At 35.3% G+C, this 23,193-nt stretch overlaps 1 protein-coding gene across 2 annotated transcripts in view; it reads right to left on the bottom strand.

The window, feature by feature from the left end:
- Positions 1 to 960: 960 nt before the first annotated feature.
- Positions 961 to 23,193, bottom strand: part of Btc (betacellulin) — a 60,868-nt gene continuing 38,635 nt past the window's right edge. For both annotated transcript variants that reach the window (XM_020169258.2, XM_074041999.1), the window contains 4 exons: positions 11,693 to 11,810; positions 7,032 to 7,178; positions 4,408 to 4,518; positions 961 to 2,869 (listed from right to left, as the gene is read on the bottom strand). In XM_020169258.2, the coding sequence (XP_020024847.2) occupies positions 4,410 to 4,518; positions 7,032 to 7,178; positions 11,693 to 11,810 (374 nt within the window). In that variant the 3' untranslated portion in view covers positions 961 to 2,869; positions 4,408 to 4,409. The remainder of the gene's footprint in view (positions 2,870 to 4,407; positions 4,519 to 7,031; positions 7,179 to 11,692; positions 11,811 to 23,193) is intronic.

Genomic DNA, 23,193 nt, shown 5'->3' with positions numbered 1-23,193 from the left:
TCATTTCACAGGAGATGTCATATCTGTGTTTAAAATTCTTATCCACAGTTTAATGATGGACCTGAGTTGTTCAGGACCTTGGTTCCAGGTTACTAAAACCAAAGTAGAACTAGCTTAAGCCAAATGAGAAATTTTTTTTTCTTTTGGTACTAGGGTTGCTCCCAGACCTTTTTTGTTTGTTTTGGTTTTGTTTTTGAAATTGGTTCTTGCTAACTTTGCCTAGGCTGGTCTTGAATTTATGACCCATCCCTCTCCATCTCCGAAGTAACTGGAATTATAGGCATACACCACCGTGTACCAAGCCTAGCTAATTTAATACATTTTTTTGGTGGTACTGGGGTTTGAACTCAGGTCCTCCGGCTTAATAGGCAGGTGCTCTACCACTTGAGCTACAACCTCAGCCCTAAATGAGGAATTTATTATACACATACCAGCATGTCTTAGAGCCCACAGATAGGAATGAGGCTAAACTTTGACAGTGCATGTAACCAGGACTCAGACTCAGGGAAATGCATTTCATCTCTGTTCTCCACTGACCAAGTGCTTGAAGCTTCTCTTTCTCTGCCAATTAATTTCTTTTGTTCTTCTCGTCCACATGAAGGAAAATGTAACTTTCATACTTTCAAAATGCACATTTTTATACCTCAGAAACCCAAAGAATTCTGATTTCAAGTCCCCAACTATCCTGGAATGACTCTAATTGGCCCAATTTTATTAAGCACCCACTTTAGGCCAACCAAGTAAAGCTGTAGGTGGAGATCAAAGATAGGACCAGGTTATTGGGTGGAAAGCCCAGTAAGTGTCTACTACACTTCCAAATACTTTAACTTCTAAGGAAAACAGATGATCCAAATGGACTATTTCAAAAGCATTAATAAGTAGTTTCTATAATATATAAACTTTTTCAAAATAATAATATTTAAATTTATTTCTATTTACAACTCATGAGCTAATAGAAAATTCCCAGGTGAAAATATGCTTGCTTTATTTAAAAATAAATTTATTTTATTACACAATAATGTTGACAGTTTACATAAACAGTCATTAGTATATGCAAAAATAATTATAAAACACACTTTGAAAAGTTATGCAAGTCATTGAAATTCTTTCTCAATATCAAAATTTCAAGAGACACCATCAAAATTTTAGGATCAAAACAAAATTCTCAAGCTTGAATTGGCATAAGAGATTTCATTGGCCATCCAATTTCAATCAAGTAAAGAAGAAACATTTACAGCATTTTTTTGTGTTTTTAAATGACTAGATGTTTCTTTCAACACCTTTTAGTATCAAAGAAGACTGAGAAGAAAGGACATGAATGAGCCAAAGGAGACTGTTGAAAATAAAGCACATACAACATGAGTCACTTGTATATAATCCTGTTTCAATGATGACCAATAAGTCTAAAGAAAAAAAATCGATTTTGAAAATTGTCAGTTGTTTGACTTAGCTCTTATTGCTAGGTGAGCTATTTCTGTATTATACAGAAGTATAACCCAGTCTCACTCAAAACACTGTGTATGCTGGAAGGAGGTATACAATTTCAGTTTCTGTCTGAAATCTCTGGTTCACTTTGGCCATGGAATCTACATTGTAGTGCAGAATTTACAATGATTCTGGAAAAGAAGGTGCTTGACTGAGACACAAAGTACAGCAAGTACAGCAGTTTAGGGATGTCTTCCATTGTTTTTTATAAGTGATTCACCTAGGCAATGTTGAAAGCTTCATATTCTGTGAAATATTGACTAAACACAGATTTCACTCTTTTAGGTGCTTACTAGATAAACCATGTACCTGAAGGAGTATTTGTCAATAAGTTTCAAGTAATAGATGCTATGGCCATGACTTCACTGCACTAAAATTCACCTGAGCCATACATGCTATGGTTTAGAGTAAAAACAACTGAGGATAAGGTCACAACCAGTGACACCCTGGGGTCTGCAGTGCTGGCATTAACATCATCTTCCAGTGCCATTTTTTATTTTCTTTTAAGTGTAAATACTTACCCCAGGCTTAAAGAATGTCAGGTACTTACTTTTACTCTATTCATTACCCTAACTTTGAGGCAAATCTGTTTGCTTTAGAAAAGTAAGAAGTTACTCTTGTCACTAAGACTTTACAAAAGTGCAAAGAAACATAATAAAAGTCACCTCCACAGAAAGCATGATGGTAACTCAACACTGACTGGGACTCTGCATTCTGTATTTCCTTAGGAAAATGGCTTACATATCTTGGAATTCTAGCAAAACACAGTTCTACAGGAAATCTTGGGTTTTATTATGGAGTTAAATTGTACAAACCCAAACTAATAAAAATGATACTTAATAGCACCATCTTTGAATCCTGGATAAATCTTTGTACTAATTCCAGCTCCACCAATTCCTAACTCTCTAGATCTAGGTTATATAACCAAATTTCTTTAGGCCTCTTTCTATATGTGGGAAATGAGGAACATATTATATATCTCAGTTTGTTGAAAGGATTAAATGAAATAATATATTTCAAACTCAGCATATGGTAAGCATGTGGAAATGTAGCTTTATTATTAATTCAGTTCCTAAGATCTAAATTCCTTCCCACTTCTTTATTTGACTAGTAACCTTAGTGACAAAACACAAGAGGAAATTTATTGAAATGTCTCCTCTTCTTATCATTGCTACCTAACCAAGTGGTTTTTCTCAATTACTAGACTGTAATAAAATTATTATTAAAAATAATAACACATACTAAAGTTACAAATAAAAACAAAAAGTAAATACAGTATTTAAGATTCATTTCTACTAGCTGTTTTCCTGAGACACATTCTGTCCATTTTCAAATGAGGAAGACATTTTGTAGCTTGCCACCAGCCTGGAGATACCCTCATAGCCTGTGAGAATAAAGAAAATCAAAGCAGCCATTTAAAAGAGATGTACTGGCCAATAACAAAGATGATAATAACAACAATAACAGTAATAATAAAGAATCTAGAGCCAGCATGTATGTTTTCAATTGATTAGTGTTGTCCTAGAAATAAATTAGGAGAGCATTATAATTTCTCAAACAAGCATTTACTACACTCAATTAAGAAGCTACTGGATGTTTGAGAAAAGAAGAGGTTTCTTTGTTTTAGTTTGGTTTGGTTTTGGGGAGTAGGGAGTTCAATTTTTTTTTTTTAAGACAGTGTCTTACTATGTAGTCTAGGCTGGCTTCAAACTCCCTATGTGGCCTAGGCTGGCCTTGAACTCATGGTCCTCTTGCTTCAGTCTCCTGAATCCTGGAATTATAGTTATGTTCCACCTTGTCCAGCTCAGAGAGTCTTTGTATGCAGAAAGAGTTAGGAAAAGTCATTGCTTTCTTATGCTGGATATGAACAAGGAAGCAGATGGCCCAATTGCTACTGCACTCTCTTATGACATAGAGGAACTAGAATTTGAAGCTAATTCTTTAGACATTGAGCAGAAAGACAGAAATAATCTGTTTTCCTTAGGTATGATTTTTGGTTCTACCAAATGGGAAACTCTCATTCCCTCTGAGCCACCATTCACGTGAGCCAGTACATTGTTTTGATTTTAAGCCAGTTTGAGTTGGGTTTTATGTCATTACAACCAAAACTTTCTTGCCTGACTCTACTAGTTCTGCCTGGTATGTCCCACTTCAATCTTTCTCCAGGGGAAACCACTACAGATTACATCACTGGGGCTCCAATCCCATGGGTTTAGCAGAGAATATTTGAGGGTTTTTTTTTTTTAATCCCACTCTTTCTTCCTTCCATCTTTGTTCAGGTCCAGCAGCAGCTATTTCCACCATGACTACAGACTGGTGAGCTTCTCCAGAGCTTCTCAGAGTGCTAGAATAATACTCCAACATCACTGGGCATAAGAAGGGAAACAGCTCTTTGCCATTGTCAGACTCAGAGAGCCATGACATTCCTGGTGGGTTCCCTGAAACCTGCTCTCACAATCTCTCCATCAAAATCTCTTGGATCATCTAAGATTTGTGACTCCTGTAGGATCCTGATTGATAAAACATCTAAAGAGCTTAGAACAGTGCATAGAGTATATGGTGAGCACTCAGTAAGTGTAGTTGTTGTTACTAGAACATGGACCATTGCTATTGTTATTTCTTCTCAGTTTGATATGTCCAAATTAAAATACCTCTTTCTTATGCTCAGAAATGAGGGCAGAAAATATATAATAATCATTATGACCCACAGAATTAGAATGTCTATTTCTGTGATAACATGCAGAACAAAGTTATGACAGTCTTTTATTTAACCTTATGTTCTATGAAAAAAAATTTAACTTACTTTAGATGTTCATAAATATAATCATATTCCAAGCAATAATTACTAGTTAGAGGTAAGCCCCTTTTTACCACTTAAAGTCACCTGAATAGTTTCCCATCTATCAAGTTTATCACACTTACCATTAAGCAATATTAGTCTCTTGAATATCTTCATTTATAGGAGTTATGTCTTTACTCAGAGTTTCCATTTCTTCTTCCTTCTTTCTTTTTTTCCGATGTTTCCGTAGAGGACTTAGAAAAATATCATGTTAGTTATGAGCCTGTTAGTTCTTACTCAATAAGACAGCCAATGGTCTCATTTCTACACTGTTAAAATGCATAAATTCCTTTTTTCTTAAATATTTTGGGCTTTCTTCTAACTCATTTTTTTTCTAGATTCAAATGACAGCTATAATAGGCAACAGTGGAGGTGGAGGCTATTCACCTAAATAATAAGAATATGAAACCTGCTTGTAAATGGAGATTAGTTAACACACAAAAACTTTTCTGGGGAAGTCTTTTTACAAATTACAATGATTAGCATTATTTAGTTTATAAAGAAGAAACAGTAGAAATTAGAAACAGGCACAAGAAAACTGACAGTAATGGTAGCCTCTGGATATTAAGCTTGTTTTACATATTGGTTAAATATTCTAGACTGGAGTCCAGTTTCCTGAACAATGGATTTCAAAACTAATATAATAAAATAGGCCATTTCTCAGCTTTACTTAACTCATTCTCTTCTTCAAACCTAGCATTATAAATATTCATTTCTATCATAAAGTACATAAACTTAAAAATATTTTTTAATTTTATAACTAAAAAGAATCCTATAGATTAGCTGGTATAATACTTTTGTGTTTTACCAAAAGCATATAATTAATTTTCAAAAGCATTAAGAAATTTGTCTCAAGTCTCAAAGTTCATAACAGCAGAGCTGAGACAAAAATCAAAGACTGTCTATGCTCTAGTAGAGCAGGGATTTGAATGGAAGGTACTTCTTGTTTTGCCCAAGTCATATTCAGTCCACCAGACTTGTGTTCAGCACCTTTGTGAGAAGAAGATGGCGTCAGAGAAGGGAAAGGCCCACTGTGGACTGGAAAGACCTGCAAGGACCTGGGTTTCATCAGAGGACAATCTGCCACCAGCTGATCTCTCCACCTGCACTAAACCTCAGGGTCCTTCAGCCCATCATGTCCCAATTGAAAGGCTGACATCAAGGAGTAGACTGGAGAAAATGCCTTCCCATCAAGTGACCTGTTTTCTCCTGCTCCATATACACTAACAGGAATGTAACAACCAGATGTATTTGAAAAACAGTTAATTGATTTTATAACAAAAACATGACAAGATAGCAATGGGAGATCCAGTCATCATAACTGAGCAACTAAACATTCACTTCCCTTCTCTAAGAGAAGCAGTGACAGCTTATATATTATAAGATAAGCAAATCAATGTAAAGTAAGTTGGTAGGCAGCATTTACACTAGGCACATATATCTATATTTTGCTTGTGTTCCAGTTTAGGTCATTTGTTTTCATCTTCAAGCAATTTATTTGATGAGCCATTGCACTGGCTTGATATATAGTGTAAAAGGCTTGATAAAAATGAAACATGCATTTTCTGTACCATTTCACTGTGCCTCCTACTCTTCAATTGTTGCCAAATAAATAAATAAATAAAATCACATCGACAAAAAACAACAACCATGAATTAGTGGGCTTAAAGAAAACGGAGATCACACATCAGTTTAGAATCTTGCTTTTCTGTTATTCAGGTTGTTTTGGATCTAGTCTAGAGTAGAGACTTCATGGTTCAGGTCCTGAACAAAACAAATGACCTATCTTGGAAGTTTAGAGAAAAGGCTGAAGGAATTTTGAGAGAATTTCTTGATTTTTAAAAATTCATTTAAATTTAAGTAATCAATGAACAAATTCAGGGCCTCATTAATGGTCATACTTAAACTTTTTGAAAATTTCTCATTTAAAATTGAATAAATTATTTTCTCAGAAAAAAAAAAAAAGACTGTCTATGCTAGCATTTTTCTCCCACAAATGTTGTGAAGAAAGGAATCACCTTGTTTTTTTTGGTGTGGACACAGCCTGGAAGTAGATGTAACAATTTAGGAAGCTGGGCTTCCTTCTCAAGACAGCACTTTAATAAAATACCTTTCAGCATACTATGTGGTAGTTTTTCTGTAATTAAAAAAAATTGGTGGGTTTCAAGAGAAACTAATTCAATTAAGAATTTCACCAAGCCACTCTGCCTCAAAGCAAAAGCAACATACTTCTTAATTCCAAAAATGGTAGTAAGGAAATGTTGAAGACAGGAGAAATAGTATAACCATCATTTGCACAGAAAATTGATTACATTAATGTGGCCAAGTAAAAATGTTTTTATTTATTTCTATTTTTCAATGTTCCTCAGTCATACAGTTTTAGAAAAGTAAAGTTCTTATTTAATTTACTAACAACAAAATATACCTGCCTTCAGGACTAAATGATTGGCATTTTTAAGCTAAAAGATTTATGCAAGTTTTAAGTTATAATTATTTCCAGTAAAATGGTAAAAATCATGAACTTATTGTTCCATTATAAATAAATCCATTAATATTAATGATAGCAAACCTCAAAAAGTAAATTTATTTACACCAAAGCAAATGGTAAAGGGGAAGAAGTTTAGAAGGAAGAAAAGATGGAACAGAAAGAGCACTGGGCAAGATACAATTTCTCAGGTTCATATGAATGAAGTTTAAAAATACTTACTGGCAGCATGTGCAGACACCAATGACCAAAATGATAAAAATGACCATAACAGCTATCAAACAAATCACCAAAATCTGTCCTCTGTCTCCTCTCAGATAAAACAGGTCCACACGCTCACACCTCGCCCCGGTGTAGCCTTCATCACAGCTATAAAAACAAAACAAGATGGCGACCTGGTAAAAATACAAGATTTATAAATCTTCATCTTCTGAAGAGACTAACATTGTTTCCACTGCTTGAGATTAATAAAGATATAATTTCTTTACAAAAAGAAAAGCTGTCCTCCAGTCCTGAAACTTGTGAACATTTTCCAATTTCATCATAAGGCAATATGAACAGTTTCACTGTGCCAAAGCACTCTTACAAATTATTTTTTAAATTACATTGTTTCATAGAATTGAACAGGGTAATGTGTGTGAAACCTCATAACCCAGTGTCCAAATATAGAAAGTAAAAATTTTCATAAATATAACTTTAAAATCTCTCTCTCTCTTTCTTTCTCTCTCTCTCTCTCTCTTTCTTTCTCTCTCTCTCTCTCTCTTTCTTTCACACATACACACACACACACACACACACTTTGGTTCTAGTACTAGTGCTTGGGAGATGACAGAATAAGGTAATGTTCTCCTATTACTCTTGCATTCGCTACCTCCCCAGCTACCTCCCATAAGCACTGTCCTAGCCAGTTCTTTTATTTGGGTCTCTAAGGCTACATTTCCAGATGTGTTCATCAGTTCCTCCACTCTCTTCTGAGTGGCCTCCTTTTACTCCATGGACCTATTCCAGTGGAATAACCCAATCAACCAGCTGTCTAAGTGTGGCTATCACTTCCCTAAGTCTCTCAAGCCTCCATCAATACAGTGTCACCAAGCTGAGACTTGTCTGAGCAACAATAGCTGAGAGAATGGCTCAGTGATTTGTGGACTACCTATAGAATTCTCTGAATTGTTGTCAGAAGCTTAAAACGTGCATAAAAATTTGAAGATATTTGAAGCAAACTTATCTGTTGCAACATTAGCACCTCCACAATAATGAATATTTTCCTTTTATTCATCTCAGCCACATTCAAACAAAGAGATACTGGCCATATACATAATTATGTAAATGTCAAAAAGATTAACTCTGCATCCATTACTATGCAACCTCATTTTTCTTTAAGAAAGGAAGTACTGCCACGCTGTTGTATATCTTATGCTTGACAAAAGCCAAGGCAGTTAATTCCCACAAACCCTGTATTTCTCAAGTTAGAAAATCCCTTAATACCAATATAAAGGCTGATACAGTGCTTCAAAAATAAATAAACAAACAAAAACCAATCTCAGGAACAATCTCAACTGAAAGATAAACTGCAATGCAAGCAGAAAGAAAGACATCTAATGCCACCTATTGCAAAAACACCCCAGGATAAATGAGAGAGAATTGCTTCCTGCAAGACAGCTAGGTATCTTCATTTCAAGGTTAAAGTATAGGGAGAGAGCTTAGAAATGTCTTGAAATATCAGAAGTCTGTTGTACATAGGATTGAAACAATGGTGGACAATCACTTTAAATTGCATGTGGGAGGAAGATTTTTTTAGAGTTAGGAATGTGGTTAAATCTTACAAATAGGTATAGTCTCTTCCAATTAACTTAAATTGTTCTTTAACAAATTTACTAAATATGGCATTTTAAACAGTAATTTTGCCCATAAAAGGCATAGAAATTATTCTCTTTTAGAATTTTTTTCTAATTATGATCTCTGGATTCAATGGCTGAACCATGCTTTAACTGGATTCCTCAGTAAGCAGTAAGTAGTTCCTGTAAATTACAACCCAATACTAAAAGGTCAAACCTTGACATAGTTATGGAGAATTCGTATTATTTCTCTCTTGAGAAAACCAATAACATATTAGCTAAGTATAGCTCCTATATGGATGAGTAAGGGACAAAAGGAGTAAGGTCCTAATGTATATTGAATGGTGAATAAATGCTTATTGAATAAACATCTCATAGAATAAAACCAAAAATTGAAAAAAATTTTTAAAGTTTCCATGATCCTTGAGGGACTGCAAAAACCAGGTTTTAAGATCTCTGTTCCCAAATAATCACCAGACACTGTTTTAGGAGATTTAATAGGTATTAACACAATCATTATTCTACCTCACTCTTTGAGATAGGTGCTATTATTACCCTATTTTGCAGGTGAAGAAACTGAGATGCAGGGAAATTAAGTGAGTAGGTCTAGGATTCAACCACAAGCAATCTGACTCCTAAGTTCATGCCCTTAGCAGCATGTAAATAACCTGTGACACATAAATAAACAAATAAATAATCATGCATCTGGAAGCAAATTATCCAAGTGCCAAGAAAATACTGAAAAAACAAATAGGGGATTTGAACTATTTGAAGTACACTTTGGTTTTTTGTGTAAAAGCAGGAGTCCGTAAACTCCTATGATTCCAACCCAAAGGAGATATTTCTGATAGCTCAAAATAGTACTGTCACCACAGACTAGACTGTTTCACTTGAATTCATGATACACCAAATTACCTAACCTAGGACAGAACTAGGTCCAATATCTGCCATTCATCTCAGTGGCTCAATTAGGGAACACCTACTCTGTGCTGAGTAACATGATAAGTGGTTTTTGCATTTATTATTTGGCTTAATCTTCAATACTTAAAAGTACTATTACCTTTCTATAGATTATAAAGACACATAGGAATAAATGACCCATTATTTACACTCCTTATAATGGGTGAAAATAAAATCTCACATTAGGTTTATCTGACTTCAAAAATCTGCATTCTAAGCCCTGTTTTGTTCTGCCTCCATTGGTTCTGTGCCATTCTACTACTAACAAGGTATTCCTGGTTTTGAAATTTAGCATAATATTAGATGGACTATGGTAGAATCACTTATTCATTTACTCATCAATCATTTCTTGCACACCATTAAATTTTGGGTACTGGCTTACCACTGAAACACAAAAATGAGCAAGTATGAACCCTTCCCTTTAAGAACTCATAGTTACAGAAGGGACATGCAAAGAAACTGATGACAGCTATGCTCTAGTGGAAACAGCTTTCATTAAAGTATGTCTGGGTCACAGAGGAGGAACATTCACCTCACAGCCAGGTGTGTTCCTGGAAAGGAAGGAGCAAATGAGGGGGTCCAGAAGGAGATGGTGGCTGAGTTGCAACCTGAACCATCAGTAGGAATAAATTCTCCAGGTTATAAGCAGAAATTGTGAAATAAATCATGAAAAGAGATGTGGGATTTTATAGCAACACTTGGGAAAATGGTGAAAGATACAGCTAGAAAGTTAAGCCAGGATCAGAGGAGCTACAAAAGCCAAGGAAATGAGTTTTAACTTCAAAGTGAACAAGAACAGCTGTGTAAGTATTAGGTTGTAGGTCTTAGGCTGTGTTGATCTTCGGCAGGTAGATTACACATTTTAGGTAGATTTTCATTTTAGAAGGCAGCAATATTAAAGAACAATAAATCTGCAGACTTAGGGGTGAGTTAGAAAAATGTGCCAAGTTAAAGGGCACTATTATTTTTAAAACTCAATAAATGCCTCTAAGCCACTAAATATTATTTATTAATTTATTATTTTTTGATGGCACTGAGGTTTGAACTCATGGCCTCAAGCTTGTTAGGCAGGCACTCTTACTGCTTGAGCTACTCCACCAGCCCTAAGCCAGTAAATAATTATGTGAAATTAAAAAAAAATTAATTGTACCCTTCTTAACATGCACACATACACGTGCACACACAGGCACAGAAACATTTTCCTTGCTTTCTTATACTATCAATTCTTATCTGTTAAGAAATATCCATGCATACTTCTTTTTAAATTGAACTTAATTATAATTAACTTTTGAAGAAGTCCGTTGACTTTTAAAGTTCCAAAAAAATAGTGTTCACAATCACTGTTCTGAGATACTTATGAAAAAAACTGTATATGGAGGAAACTACAAAAGAATATAACTATTCCATGAATTTAAAGTCAAAATTGTACTTAAAAATTACTATGTGCCTCTATGAAGAAAGATCCCAGACATCACTTTACAGGGGCATCAATTTAAAAGAAAATAAACATTAAAAAGAAGCAAAATATGCTGTGTATGCCTGAGTAAAATTAAACTTGGATTCCTAATCTACTAAGAGTTGGAAAGAGAACTTTTCTCCCAATTCCCTGCTGTATTACATAGATTCTGCTAATGTATTTATAGACAGGACTGACTTCCTCACCCTTAACTGACACCTGCAAAAAAGGAGCTTTTAATTTGGCAGAAATTCCTTCATATTTATATTAACTGTGAACCACCTCACAGATGCCAGAAGATTTGTTTCCATTTGTACCATCCAGGAGATTGTTTGAGCTGAAAAGCATCCTAACACTGGACAGAATCAGTTTTGCTTGCGTAAAGAAGCAGAGAACACTGCCCAGCCTGGAAGTAGATCTGGGCTCTCACCCACTCATATTTCAGGAGGAAAGTGTGAGTCAGTTTCTCCATAAGTAGTTGCCGAGCTGGTCTTAAACAAGTGGCCAAGGGCAGGACCAGGCGGAACTGCGTCCGGGCAGATGGCATGGTTAGCTCAGACTTTCCATTGCCAAGCCCCAGGCAGGCACCGTTCTGCGCCCCTTTACTCACTGACTCGGGGCACTCCACTTACACGCAGGAGGGCGTCTGCTCGGCCACCACGAAGCGACATCTCCCTTTGATGCAGTAGTGCTTATATTGCTTGGGGCATCGAGAGAAGTGGCCTTTCCGCCTAGACTGAGTGGTGGTAGCTGGAAAAAGGGAAAAAGAGAAAAAGTTCAATGTATCAACTCACTTTAAATGCTTACTTGTAAATATAATTATATTCTTGTCTTGCTGCCAGTTTCCCTGGACAATATCCTCCAGTCTTTCATGTCTTCTCTCCAGTCTGTAATCAAAGTCAGACTTTTGAGTCTGACTAGCACTAGAGTCAAACTAGCACTGGACACTGGGTAATGGTGGTAAGGAGTAATAGTGCAATTAAAATTTGTGTTCAAGCTCCCTCTCAGAAACTGGTGATTTTTATTGGGTACAACGCAAGTATGATAAGAGAAGGCTTTCTTTCCATAAATGTTATCAGAACCATGCTAGAGAAATGAGTTGATTGGTCTGGGGTTTTGGTTTTGGTTTCATTGTTGTTCCTGGTTTTTTTTTTTTTTTTTTTGACTTAGACATTTACATAGCATTTATTGGGTGCCAAATGCTGGTCTATTGACTTTTTAATATATCATCTCATTTAATACTCAAAACAAGCTTGGAGGTGAACACCATTATCTCCAGTTTATGGATGAGCAAAACACATACAGATTAAGTCACCTTCCAAGATCACATGGCTAGGAGTGGCAGAGGGGAGACTCAGATCAGGCAGCTTTGCCTCAGCCCCTTCTCTTCACTACCACACCTTGGCGCTGTTGAGCCAGCTGCTCAGCAGATGTCTGCCATCTACTCTTGGGCTGGTGCAGGCCCAGAAGAAGTCATGCTTGACCTAGTGGGAATTGATGCTTCTCATTTGCCCTTTGGATGCTTTCTCTTGCTTGGAAGGAGGAGGAAAATATTGGAAGTTTTATGTCCTGGATCTCAATTCTGAACTGACCTCTTTGTCTTACCCTTTTAGAATCCTGATTGCCTAATTTTTCAAATAAAGACAGTAATATGTAGCAATTTCCCCATCAGTCACATGTTAAAGATTCAATAAATAATGACTGTAGCTAACTAGCTATCTCATTTGTTGATTCACAACTGACATATGCCCATACCTTGAGAAAACAACGAATAAGCCAGCTTCAACCCAGGTCAAAATTTCCACATTCATATTACAATCAGCTTACAATCAGCAGCTTATAGGATTAAGACACCTGTAGAGCCAGAATGCCCACACAGTACTCACTTCAGAAGGACATGTTACACTAGGCTTGATAAGGCACCTGACATCCCAGTACCATTAAATAATCTTTCTATTAATAGCAGTGACTACCAAACTTCTTAATATTATAAAATGGATACGTATAATTACATAGGGAGGACTTTGAAAATAATCATACACTGCAAATTTCTGTGATCCAGGATATAATAGTCATCTCCCAGTATCCATAAGTGATTGATTCCAGGACCCCTTGCAGATACCAAAATCTGAGGATGCTCAAGTCTTTTTTACAAAATGGTATAATATTTGCATATAACATGTACACATTTTCTCATATACTTTAAAACACTTCTAGATCACTTATAATACCAAATACAATGTAAATGCCATGTAAATCATTGCTATACTGTACTTTTAAGAAATGACAAGAAAAATTTGTGGACATTCAGAACAGAAACATTTCTTGGTGTATTTTTGATCCATGGTTGGATGAATCCATTGATGCAAAACTCACAAACAGAGAGCAACTGTACATAGTTTCAGGGGAGGACTGAATGTTGCTGAGGAACTGGCTGACCTGGTTTTGGTTATTGACTTGCTCATTTCCCAGGCTGACTGCTTGTGTGTGCCGCATATTTGCTCCGATGCATCCAGCCAATGGGACTCATCAGAAGAACTGAATTTCTCCTAGGAGTAACTGCACAGTGTGTCAAAGGTAAAGACTTTTGTATTCTGACAAATAACTTGATGAGTCAATTTCCATTAATGTTTCTAATCCTTTAAGAGGCACTAAAAGACATTAGACAAGATTGGGACCATTCAGGGTGGTATGGCAGTAGAGTGAAAAATAGACTGAAAGATATCAAACAAATAAAAGATAGTCTACCTATTTTAATTGGTACAATAGAACAAATTAAAAACAATAACAAGCAATCAACCAGTAAAAACAGCCCTAGCTGTTTTTATAACCATATAAACAGCTGTAGTATAGTGAAAAGAACACTGTATTAAGAGGAAGGAAGTTGTGTTTAATTTTCAGTCCTGCCCTTCACTAGCTGTCTGAATCTTGGCAAGCTGATTAAGCTCTCTGAGCCTCCGTTTTATCATCTGTAAACTGAAGGTGACAACATCTACCCTAAAGGCATGCTGAGAGAGGCAAATAAAAAAAAAACTATGTAGATGTTCCCAGACAGTTGCTAAAATAGTAAAGACCCCAGCAAATGAGCTGTGTCTAGAACCTTGAAAGTCTTGGCAATGTTAAGAGAGATCCTGTTTAAGTATGACAAGTGCTTACCTAATCAAGGAAAACTTGCTAGAAAATGTAGGTTTTAGGAGGCAATAAGAAAGCAATTTATGGCAAAGGTGAAGAATAAAGGCACTGATTCAGGAATGTGCAGGTCTAAATGCAAAAGGCAGGAGGCAAATATAATTGAAGTGGGAAGGTCATGAAAAGGAGCAGCCAAGGATAGTGTGAACAGAGTTAAAGATCATAAATGTCCATAAGTTGAAGTGAAGTGCAGAGCAAGAGAGAGCTGAAGATGGTTCCTATAGATGAAATTAAAAGGTACATGTAAACAAATGCTTTGAACTGCAAAGCAGACTGAATTAGAGTAGTTAGATGCTGGGTGTTAGAAGAAACCAGGGCATACCTGAGCCATGCAGACAAGTGTGATGCAGGCCTGGGCCAGGGAATGGAGGGCAAAGAGATGAATTCAAGAAGCAGCAAGACTTAATGACAGATCTAGCATGCTCCAGAAAGTCTTTCCTGTTTTGCAAAACATACTTGTCTAAATATTAGCTATTTGGCTCTGTATCCTAAACTTCCCTAATTCCTCTAGTTGCTATGCCCCTTTAAATGCACCCAAACTTTTAACAAACACCACATAGAGCATAATTCCAAAAGGCAAATTAACCAGCAGCTGCTGGGTGCAATGATTTGATCAGCCTCAGCCCATCCAAGCAGAATAAATCCATGCCAGCAAAACGACTGCCAGGTTCTGTTTTGATAACTCACAGAGCTCACTTTGCCAAAGAAGCATGCTTTTAAATATTCCCACTATTATTTGGATTTAAAAACCTTTCCATGCCAGTAGGCAGAGAATGTCCAGTGATTTCTCTGTGAAATTTTCAAACCTGAAAGAAAAATAAATCACACGTACTGCCAACTGAAACAAAATGGGATCCTTTCTTCCTCTCTCCTGGAAATGAGAAAACTCATCAGCATTCTCCTTTGCAAACTGCACCTAAAAGTCTCATCTAACATCCTTTGAGGTCACCCTCTCTCAAATTCAACAACTGTGAAGGTGAACAATTTCTGCCTATCATGAGACCTGATGAGAGAGGGCAGGGGAGGGCAAAATCTACCCTTCCATTTCAGAGATGCTTATCAAAAAGAAAAAGTTAGTCCTATGACAAAAGAATAATTAATCCCAACTGTTGTGTTTCTCTCCTGAAAAGTGAAGGACAGTGTTTCGCAAATAGAGCAGCCAAGAAAATTCCCATGATCCTGGGATGATGCAACTTAATTGATCTTTTTTGGTACCACTTTACCCTTTCCTAACACACATTCCCCAAACCAAAGCACCGTCATGGAAGTGAGATGGTATTCTAAAATTTCACAGGAAAATATATCTACCAGTTGGCCAGGCAGCAATACAATCTCAAAGATGGATGAGTGCAACAGATAATGTATATCAATCTCTTCATAGGACTTCATCTCTTCATGTGGAATCTATAATCTAAAGATTCTAAAAGCCAATTAAATAAGAAACCATTAAGGTTACTGCAGACCAGTGTATGTAAAATTCTGATTTTTAAGAATTTCCAGAAGGGGTTGGAAGCAAAGACATTTTCTTAGACCATATGGGCAATTAGATGAAAAGTGGTCGTCTTTGGGTCATATAGATAGTTACATGAGATTTAACAGATTCCCTTGAGGTAAGCCAGAGTGGAAGAATACAGAAGACATCAAATAACTTAGTTCCAACACAAGTTTTCTTCAAGTTGCAATATTCTTTGATTAAATACAGCACAATTCCTTTTCTTTCTGTATCTGATTCTAATTCTTTAGAAGAAAGAGGCTTCGTGATGGCTTTGTGACTCAAACTCTTCAGAATGGATACATCAGGTCTATTTTTTCATAAAACCTTCATTTATTGTTCTATCAGTGCTCATTATAAATCTAGTTAATGATTCTGTAAATAGCAGCAACTCTATGATAAACTCACTCTAAGGACAATTGATATACAATCATTACAATGCTCTTTTGTAGTGCTTATTTTACAGCTATAAGCTCATAGTATCTCTAGCCTTTTTGTTACATAGGTAGAACTTCATGAAACAGACTTAAAGGGGAATGATAAAATTTTAAATAGAAGTCTCACCTGTGTTAAAGAGAGGGAAAGGGAAAAAACTACTACAAATTCATCCTTTCACACATATTTGACCTGAAAAACAAAGTAGTGCACGGAAGAGTCTAAGTGGTCACAGCAGAGTTTGAAGAAAAGTTTTTTCTAATCTATAAAGTAGTATCAAAATCTTTAATATTCTACTCCTTGGATTCTGGCTATCTTTCCTATAGGGACTTCTTTGCCTTACAACTTTCTTAAGCCAAAAGATGAGGAAGAAAGCTTCATTTTTTTAAGTTAATTTTCTTTCTTATCTTGTCAACTGTTCCCTTGAGTCAGGAAAATGGAAATTCACAGTGTCCTTGAAGAAATGTGAAATTTGGAAATTTATTATAATTGAGGATTCCCGTTTGTCTTACATCTAGTGACATTTCTTAGAGAAAAGTAAAAGGGGAGTTGCAGCTCACAGATGTGCTTGTTACCACTTTCTGAGCTAGCAGGACATAAATGACAGGGAAGGGGTGCCGCAGGGAAGCAATACAGCCAGGTCAATGTGTCTTCTAATCAGGATGGCCATGCTGACCATTACAGTAGTGGGTCATCACTTAGAGCTGCCCTTTTCAATATTACCCATTTGAAGACATAAAGAATCCAGTGTTTTTATGGTTTGGATACCCCTAAAAGCCCAGATGTCAAAGGCGTGGTATTAGCTAATAGAAGAACCTTTAGGAAGTAAGGCCTAGAGGAAGGTCTTAGGTCATTTGGGGGCAGTGCCCTGGAAGGGGATTGTGGAACAGCGCTGTGTCTTTCTCTCTCTCTTTCATTTCTTAGCTGCCATGAAGTTTGCTGCTTCCTCCATCACAACTCCCAACGTGAGGTTCTGCCTCACTAGGGGCTAACTGGTGGGTCCAACTGACCATAGACTGGTACTTCTAAAACTGTGAGACAAAAAAAGCCTTTTCTCTTATAAGTTTATTGGCTCAGATATTTGTTGTAGCAATGGAAAGGTGATTAACACAAGCTCTGGGGCATGAGTGTACGTGCATATGTTTAAAATTGTTCATGCCTGGAGCAAACAAAAATTAATGGACAAGAAGAAAACTTGTATTTTCTCTTGTTTCTAACGACATCATGCTATTATCTTTCTGACCTTATACTTGCCCTTTTGTTCACTGTTATCCTTGACACTTGGAAGATAGTATGCTGCATAGTGGGTGCTCACAGATGTTAGTGGAATGAATGGATGCCTCACTCAAGTTTGAAAATGACAAACTGGAAAGCTTAGCAACTGAAGAAATTTGAAAATAAAATCATAGAATTAGTCAGACCCAGAAAACACGTCTAAAGATCATCTAATTACCTTCTTTATTTTACAGATACCCAACTCAGTCTTTGAAAGCTTAAGTGACTTGCTAAATGTCACACAGTCAGTCGATAGAGAAGATCTGCTCTCATTCTGTACAAATTCCTCCTTCAAGAACATATTTTCCACTTGGACTTTACTTTCAAGCAATTTTCACTTTTAGGAGTTCTCTCACATTTTCACCGTCTTGATCTTCTAAGCAATGTAGCATGGTGACTAATAATGCACATTCTAGTGATAGGTCTCTTCAAATTCATGTGAGGCTACTCTGCATCCTGTGTGACTACGCAAATTATTTAGCATCTCTGTGCCCCAATCTTCATCTGAGAAAGGACATAATGAAGGAAGACTGAAGGAATAAATAAATTAATAACATAAAACACTAAGTGTAGTAATTGGCACATAGCAGAAGTTTGAAAGATAATGATGCTATTGTTTTGATTAAAAGCATTGTGTTGTTCGTAATTCTGTATATATCCTAAGTGCACAAAAACATAACAAAATAAAACAGCAAAGAAAAGGAAAGAAAAGAAGGAGGGAGGAAGAAAGCTAATTTATTTAAGGAAGTCAATTAATTACAAAGTAACCATTATGTAAGAGCTAAGACATCTAGCTTTGATCCTGAACGATCAAGTTCAAATATGTCTAACATCTTCCATTTACTGCTTTTAGCTGATATGTCAGGGTAATGCAATATTTAGGCTGGTAATTTGAAAGAAAAAATAATAACAAAAATCACACTACTACTAATGCCACAAAAATATGGAATCCCAATTCATGATTAGTATTTTTTAATTTAAATCAATTGATTTTCACCTTTGGAATTTTCTTTTTGAGTTTTGGTTTTGTTCTGTGAGATTCTTTAGTCTACTAATAAGAGAAGAATAAATCAAAGAAATAATGGAGTATTTTTGCTCTGTATTTCTGATTTGTCTTTGATTCTTCAACATTGTCCATAATATTGTCATGAAGTCTATTTTCTCCCCATCTTTAGGTAATATTTCTCAAACAGTAAAATATATACTATATTTTCAAGTTAATTTGCCAGAAAAATTCTATATTTAATACAGAAAACTCCAAAATAATTTTTCTGTTATCAAATTATTATTGCAGAATTTAAACAAACTCTGATTCTCCACCAAATCACTAATTTAGTTGTGTCTTAGATGTACTAATAATTTTACTCAAGTATCTATAAGATCTAGAAATTCCAATTTAAAGTCCTAAATGAGGACAAAATGTACAGAAACAAAACTTACTGTGAGAAAGAAAGACTAAGGGATTAATGGTTTGGGCTCCTTACAGAAGCCATAGGCAGAAAGCAGAAAACAAACCAAAGAATAGTTATTTGGGAATTGTTACCAAATAATGTCTACAAAAATAATTTATGACTGAGGAAAATTCATTGGACATAATCCAGAGACAGATATACATTTTACAGGGTAGACAAGAATAATTTCTCCTCCCCACAGATACTCCAGAGTAAAATTTCAGATGAATGGAAGAGACTAAAAAGTATGCACATAATATAAAAAATGACTATTTGAATTTTTAAAATTAAAGATGCAAATCAAATTCTGTATTGACTAGCCTCTGAGAAAATGCATTTTACACAGTGATGACTATTCCTGCATGCTCGAATCATGTAAGTGACTTAATATATACCTTATAAAAGTAAGAGGGAAGCAAGATAAAGAGGCATAAAATTTATTCAAAGAAATAATGGACCCTTCCAAATCTAGTGGAAAAGATGGACAAACAGATCCAGGGGGCTCAATGGATCCCAAATAAAATTAGCCCAAAGAAATCTACACTAAAAGAATTTTACTCAAATTTTCAGAAGTCCAAAATGAAGAGAAAATTTTGAGAGCACTAAGACTTTTCATATACAAAGGAACCTTGACTAGACTAAAACTGGATTTCTTAGTAGAAACTTTGCAGGCCATAAAGGAGTGGGATCATAAATTCAAAGTAATGAAATAAAGACCAACCTGCAAAACTAAAGGAAATGTAAAGACTTTCCCAGAAAAAAAAAAATGAGAGAAAGTTCCTCACCCTCACATCTGCCTTACAAGAAATGTTAAAGGGAGTTCTTTTTTGCTTATTTTGTTTTGTTGTGGTACTAGGGGATTGAATTCTGGGCCTCACACTTGTTAGGAAGACACTCTACCACTTGAGCTATGCCCCCGACCTTTTTGGTTTAATTATTTTTAGGACAGGATCTCATCTGGGTCAGCCTGAACCACAATCCTCCTATTCATACTTCCTGTGCAGTTGGGATGATAGGTGTGCACCACCACACCCAGCTGTTTGTTGAGATGGGATCTTGCTAACTTTTTTGGTTGAGCTGACTTCTAACCACTATTCTACAGATCTCCACCTCCCAAATAGCTGTTATTACAAGTATGAGCCACAGCATCTGACACGGAAGATTCTCCAAGTTGAAATGGAAGCATGCTGAACAGTGGTACAAACTGTAACTACAAAACTCTTCTTGACAATCAGAAGACCATTACTGTGTGCATGTATTTCTATGTCCTCTATTCTATGCCATTGGCATATATGTTTGTTTTTGTGTAGTGGTGTTTTTGTTACCATGGCTCTCAAGTGTAATTTGAAATAAGGTATAATGACATCTCATTTTGCTCAAAGGTTTTTGGCTATTTTTTTCTTTTGTGTTTATATATGGATTTTAGGATTTTTTTCTATTTCTATGAAGAGTGTCATCAGAATTTTGATGAGGATTATATTGAATCTATAGATTGCTTTTTGTTATACAGCCATTTTCACAATATTAATTCTGCTGACTCACAAACGGAAAGTCTTTCACCATCTACTATCTTCTTCAATTCCTTTATTCAAACTTTTATAGTTTTCATTGTAGAAGTCTTTTACCTCCGTGGTTAGGTGAAGTCTAAGGTTTTTCTCTTTTGTTTTGTTTGTTTATTTTGGTGGGTTTTTGAGGACATAGTGAATGGGGATTTTTTCCTCATTTCTTTCTCAGCATGTTCATTATTAGTATATATTGGTGTATTGAAAAATACTGATTTTTCTAGTGGAGTCTTTGGGGACTTTTAATTATAGGATTCCATTAGCTGCAAATGGGGATAATTTGACTTCTTCCTTTAGTATTTGTATCCTTTTTACTTCCTTCTTTGACCTTATTGCTCTGACTAAGAGTACAAGCGCTATATTGGATAAGAATAGAGAGTTTAGACATCCTCATCTCATTCCTGATGTTAGAGGAAATGCTTTCAGTTTTCCCCATTTTGTATAAAATCAGTTGTAGCTTTGTCATATACAACCTTTATTATGTTTAGGTACATCCCTTCTTCTCTTAGGGCTGTTAAATTAGGTTGAAGACTTTTTCTGCATATATTGAGATGAGCATATAGTTTTTGTCCCTGATTCTATTTATATACTGTATTATGTTTATTGATTCATATATATTGAACCATCTTTGCATCTCTAAAGTGAAACCAATTTGATCCTGGTATAATCTTTTCTAATGCATTATTGAATTATGTTTGGAAATATTACAAATTGTGGCAGGAAAACTGAATATTTCATGTAGACGATTGAAACTAGATCCACACCTCTTATCCTGTAAAAATTCCAAATAGAGCAAAGATAGTATATAAGTCATGAAACATTGAAAGTACTTGAGGAAAGCATAGGGAATGTACTTTCATATACAGACATAGGCAACAACTTTCTGAATAGGACTCCAATAGCTCAGGTAATAAGAACAAGAATTGTCAAATTGATTGCATCAAATTTAAAGCTTCTCCACAGTAAAGGAAACATTTACCATAACGAAAAGACAGAATGGGAGAAAATCTGCCAACTATTCATCTGACAGGGAATTAATATCCAGAATATAAAAGAGCTCAAAAAATTGCATATGAAAAGAACAAATAATCTAAACAATAAATGGGTACATAAATTGAACATTTTCCAAAAGAAGAAATATAAGTGGCCAATAAATACATGAAAAATGTTCAAAATCTGTAGCCATAAAGGAAATGCAAATCTAAACTACATTGAGGTTCCATCTAACCCCAGTCACAATGGCTACCATCAAGAAAATAAACAACAAATTCTGGCAAGGATGTGGGGGAAAAGAATATAAGGGTATATGGGTATACACTGTGCAAATGTAAACTAGTTCAGCCTCTATGGAAATCAGTCTGGAGAGTAACTAAAAATAAATTTACCATATGATCCAAAACTAAAAATAAAATTACCATATACCACTCTATGTATATACTTGGAGGAAATAAATTCAGCATACCCATGGTCATTGCAGCATTATTCACAATTGGCAAGTTATCATACTAGCCTAGGTGTCTGTCAACAGATGAATGGATAAAAAATGTGTCATATATATGTATATGCATAATATGTATGGTACATAATGTAGTGTTATTCAACCATAAATAAGGATGAAACCATGGCATTTGCATGAAAATGGATAGAACCGGATGCCAACATGTTAAGCAAAATAATCCAGACTCAGAAAGAAATGCATTGCACATGTTTCCTCTCATGTGTAATCTAAATTGAAAAGAAAAATAAAAAAGACATGAAAGTAGAAAGGCAATTATTTGGGGGACAGGGATGGGGAAAGAAGATTCAGAGAGGTTGATGGGAGATGAATATGACTGAAGTACATTGTATATATGCATGAAAAGGTCATAGTGGAACCTATTATTTTGTATATTTAATATATGCTAACAAAAATATCCCCAGAATCATAAAATGAAATTATCTGTTTGGAATACACAACAGAAATTATGTAATTTAATCTTAGAAATTAGAAATTAAATTGGTCTAAGGTTCAAGAAGGGAATGAATGGGGATTGTTTCTCATTCACACATTCAAATACTAATTATTTATTTAATTGACAAATAAAATGGAGTACATTTTTAAAAAGAAAAGAGAAAATAAAGAAAAATTATCATTGGGAAATGTAAATACAGGGACAAATTCAGAGTACTATATTATTACAGTGGTGGTGAATATATCACCTTTAATACCAGTATAAAGTTTAAAAGGCAAAAGTAGCAAAAATATTAACTATATTGATGGATCTACAATATAAAATATTTAAATTATAAGTCAGCTGCAAAGTGTGAAGTGGAAAGAAGTAAAAGTGCAGAGTTTTTATATATGATTGAAATGAAGTTCTTGCCATCTTAAAATATATTATTTTAATTATATTTATTGTAATTATATTTTATGTATCAATAAATAAATGCCCACAGAAGACACATAAAATGAAAAAAAGGAAATAATCAAAGCATATTGGTACAAAGGCAGCCAGAGAAAGATCAGGAGAGGAAAAGAAGAACAAAAACCACAAGACAGACAGGAAACAATTAAAAAATTGTAAGTCCTTCCCTATTAGTATTTATTTTACATGTAAATGAGTTAAATTCCCCAATACCAAGAGATAGAGTGACTGAATGGATTCAAAAGCAAGATCCGACTCTGTAAAGTCTTACATTGTCTGTAAGAAACTCACTTTAGATTTTAGGACATCTACAGGCTGAAAGTG

The sequence above is a fragment of the Castor canadensis genome, chromosome 9 (assembly GCF_047511655.1).
Source record: "Castor canadensis chromosome 9, mCasCan1.hap1v2, whole genome shotgun sequence".
NCBI lineage: Eukaryota > Metazoa > Chordata > Mammalia > Rodentia > Castoridae > Castor > Castor canadensis.
Note: the sequence above shows the minus strand (reverse complement) of the source record. Positions and strands in the feature narration are given on the sequence as shown.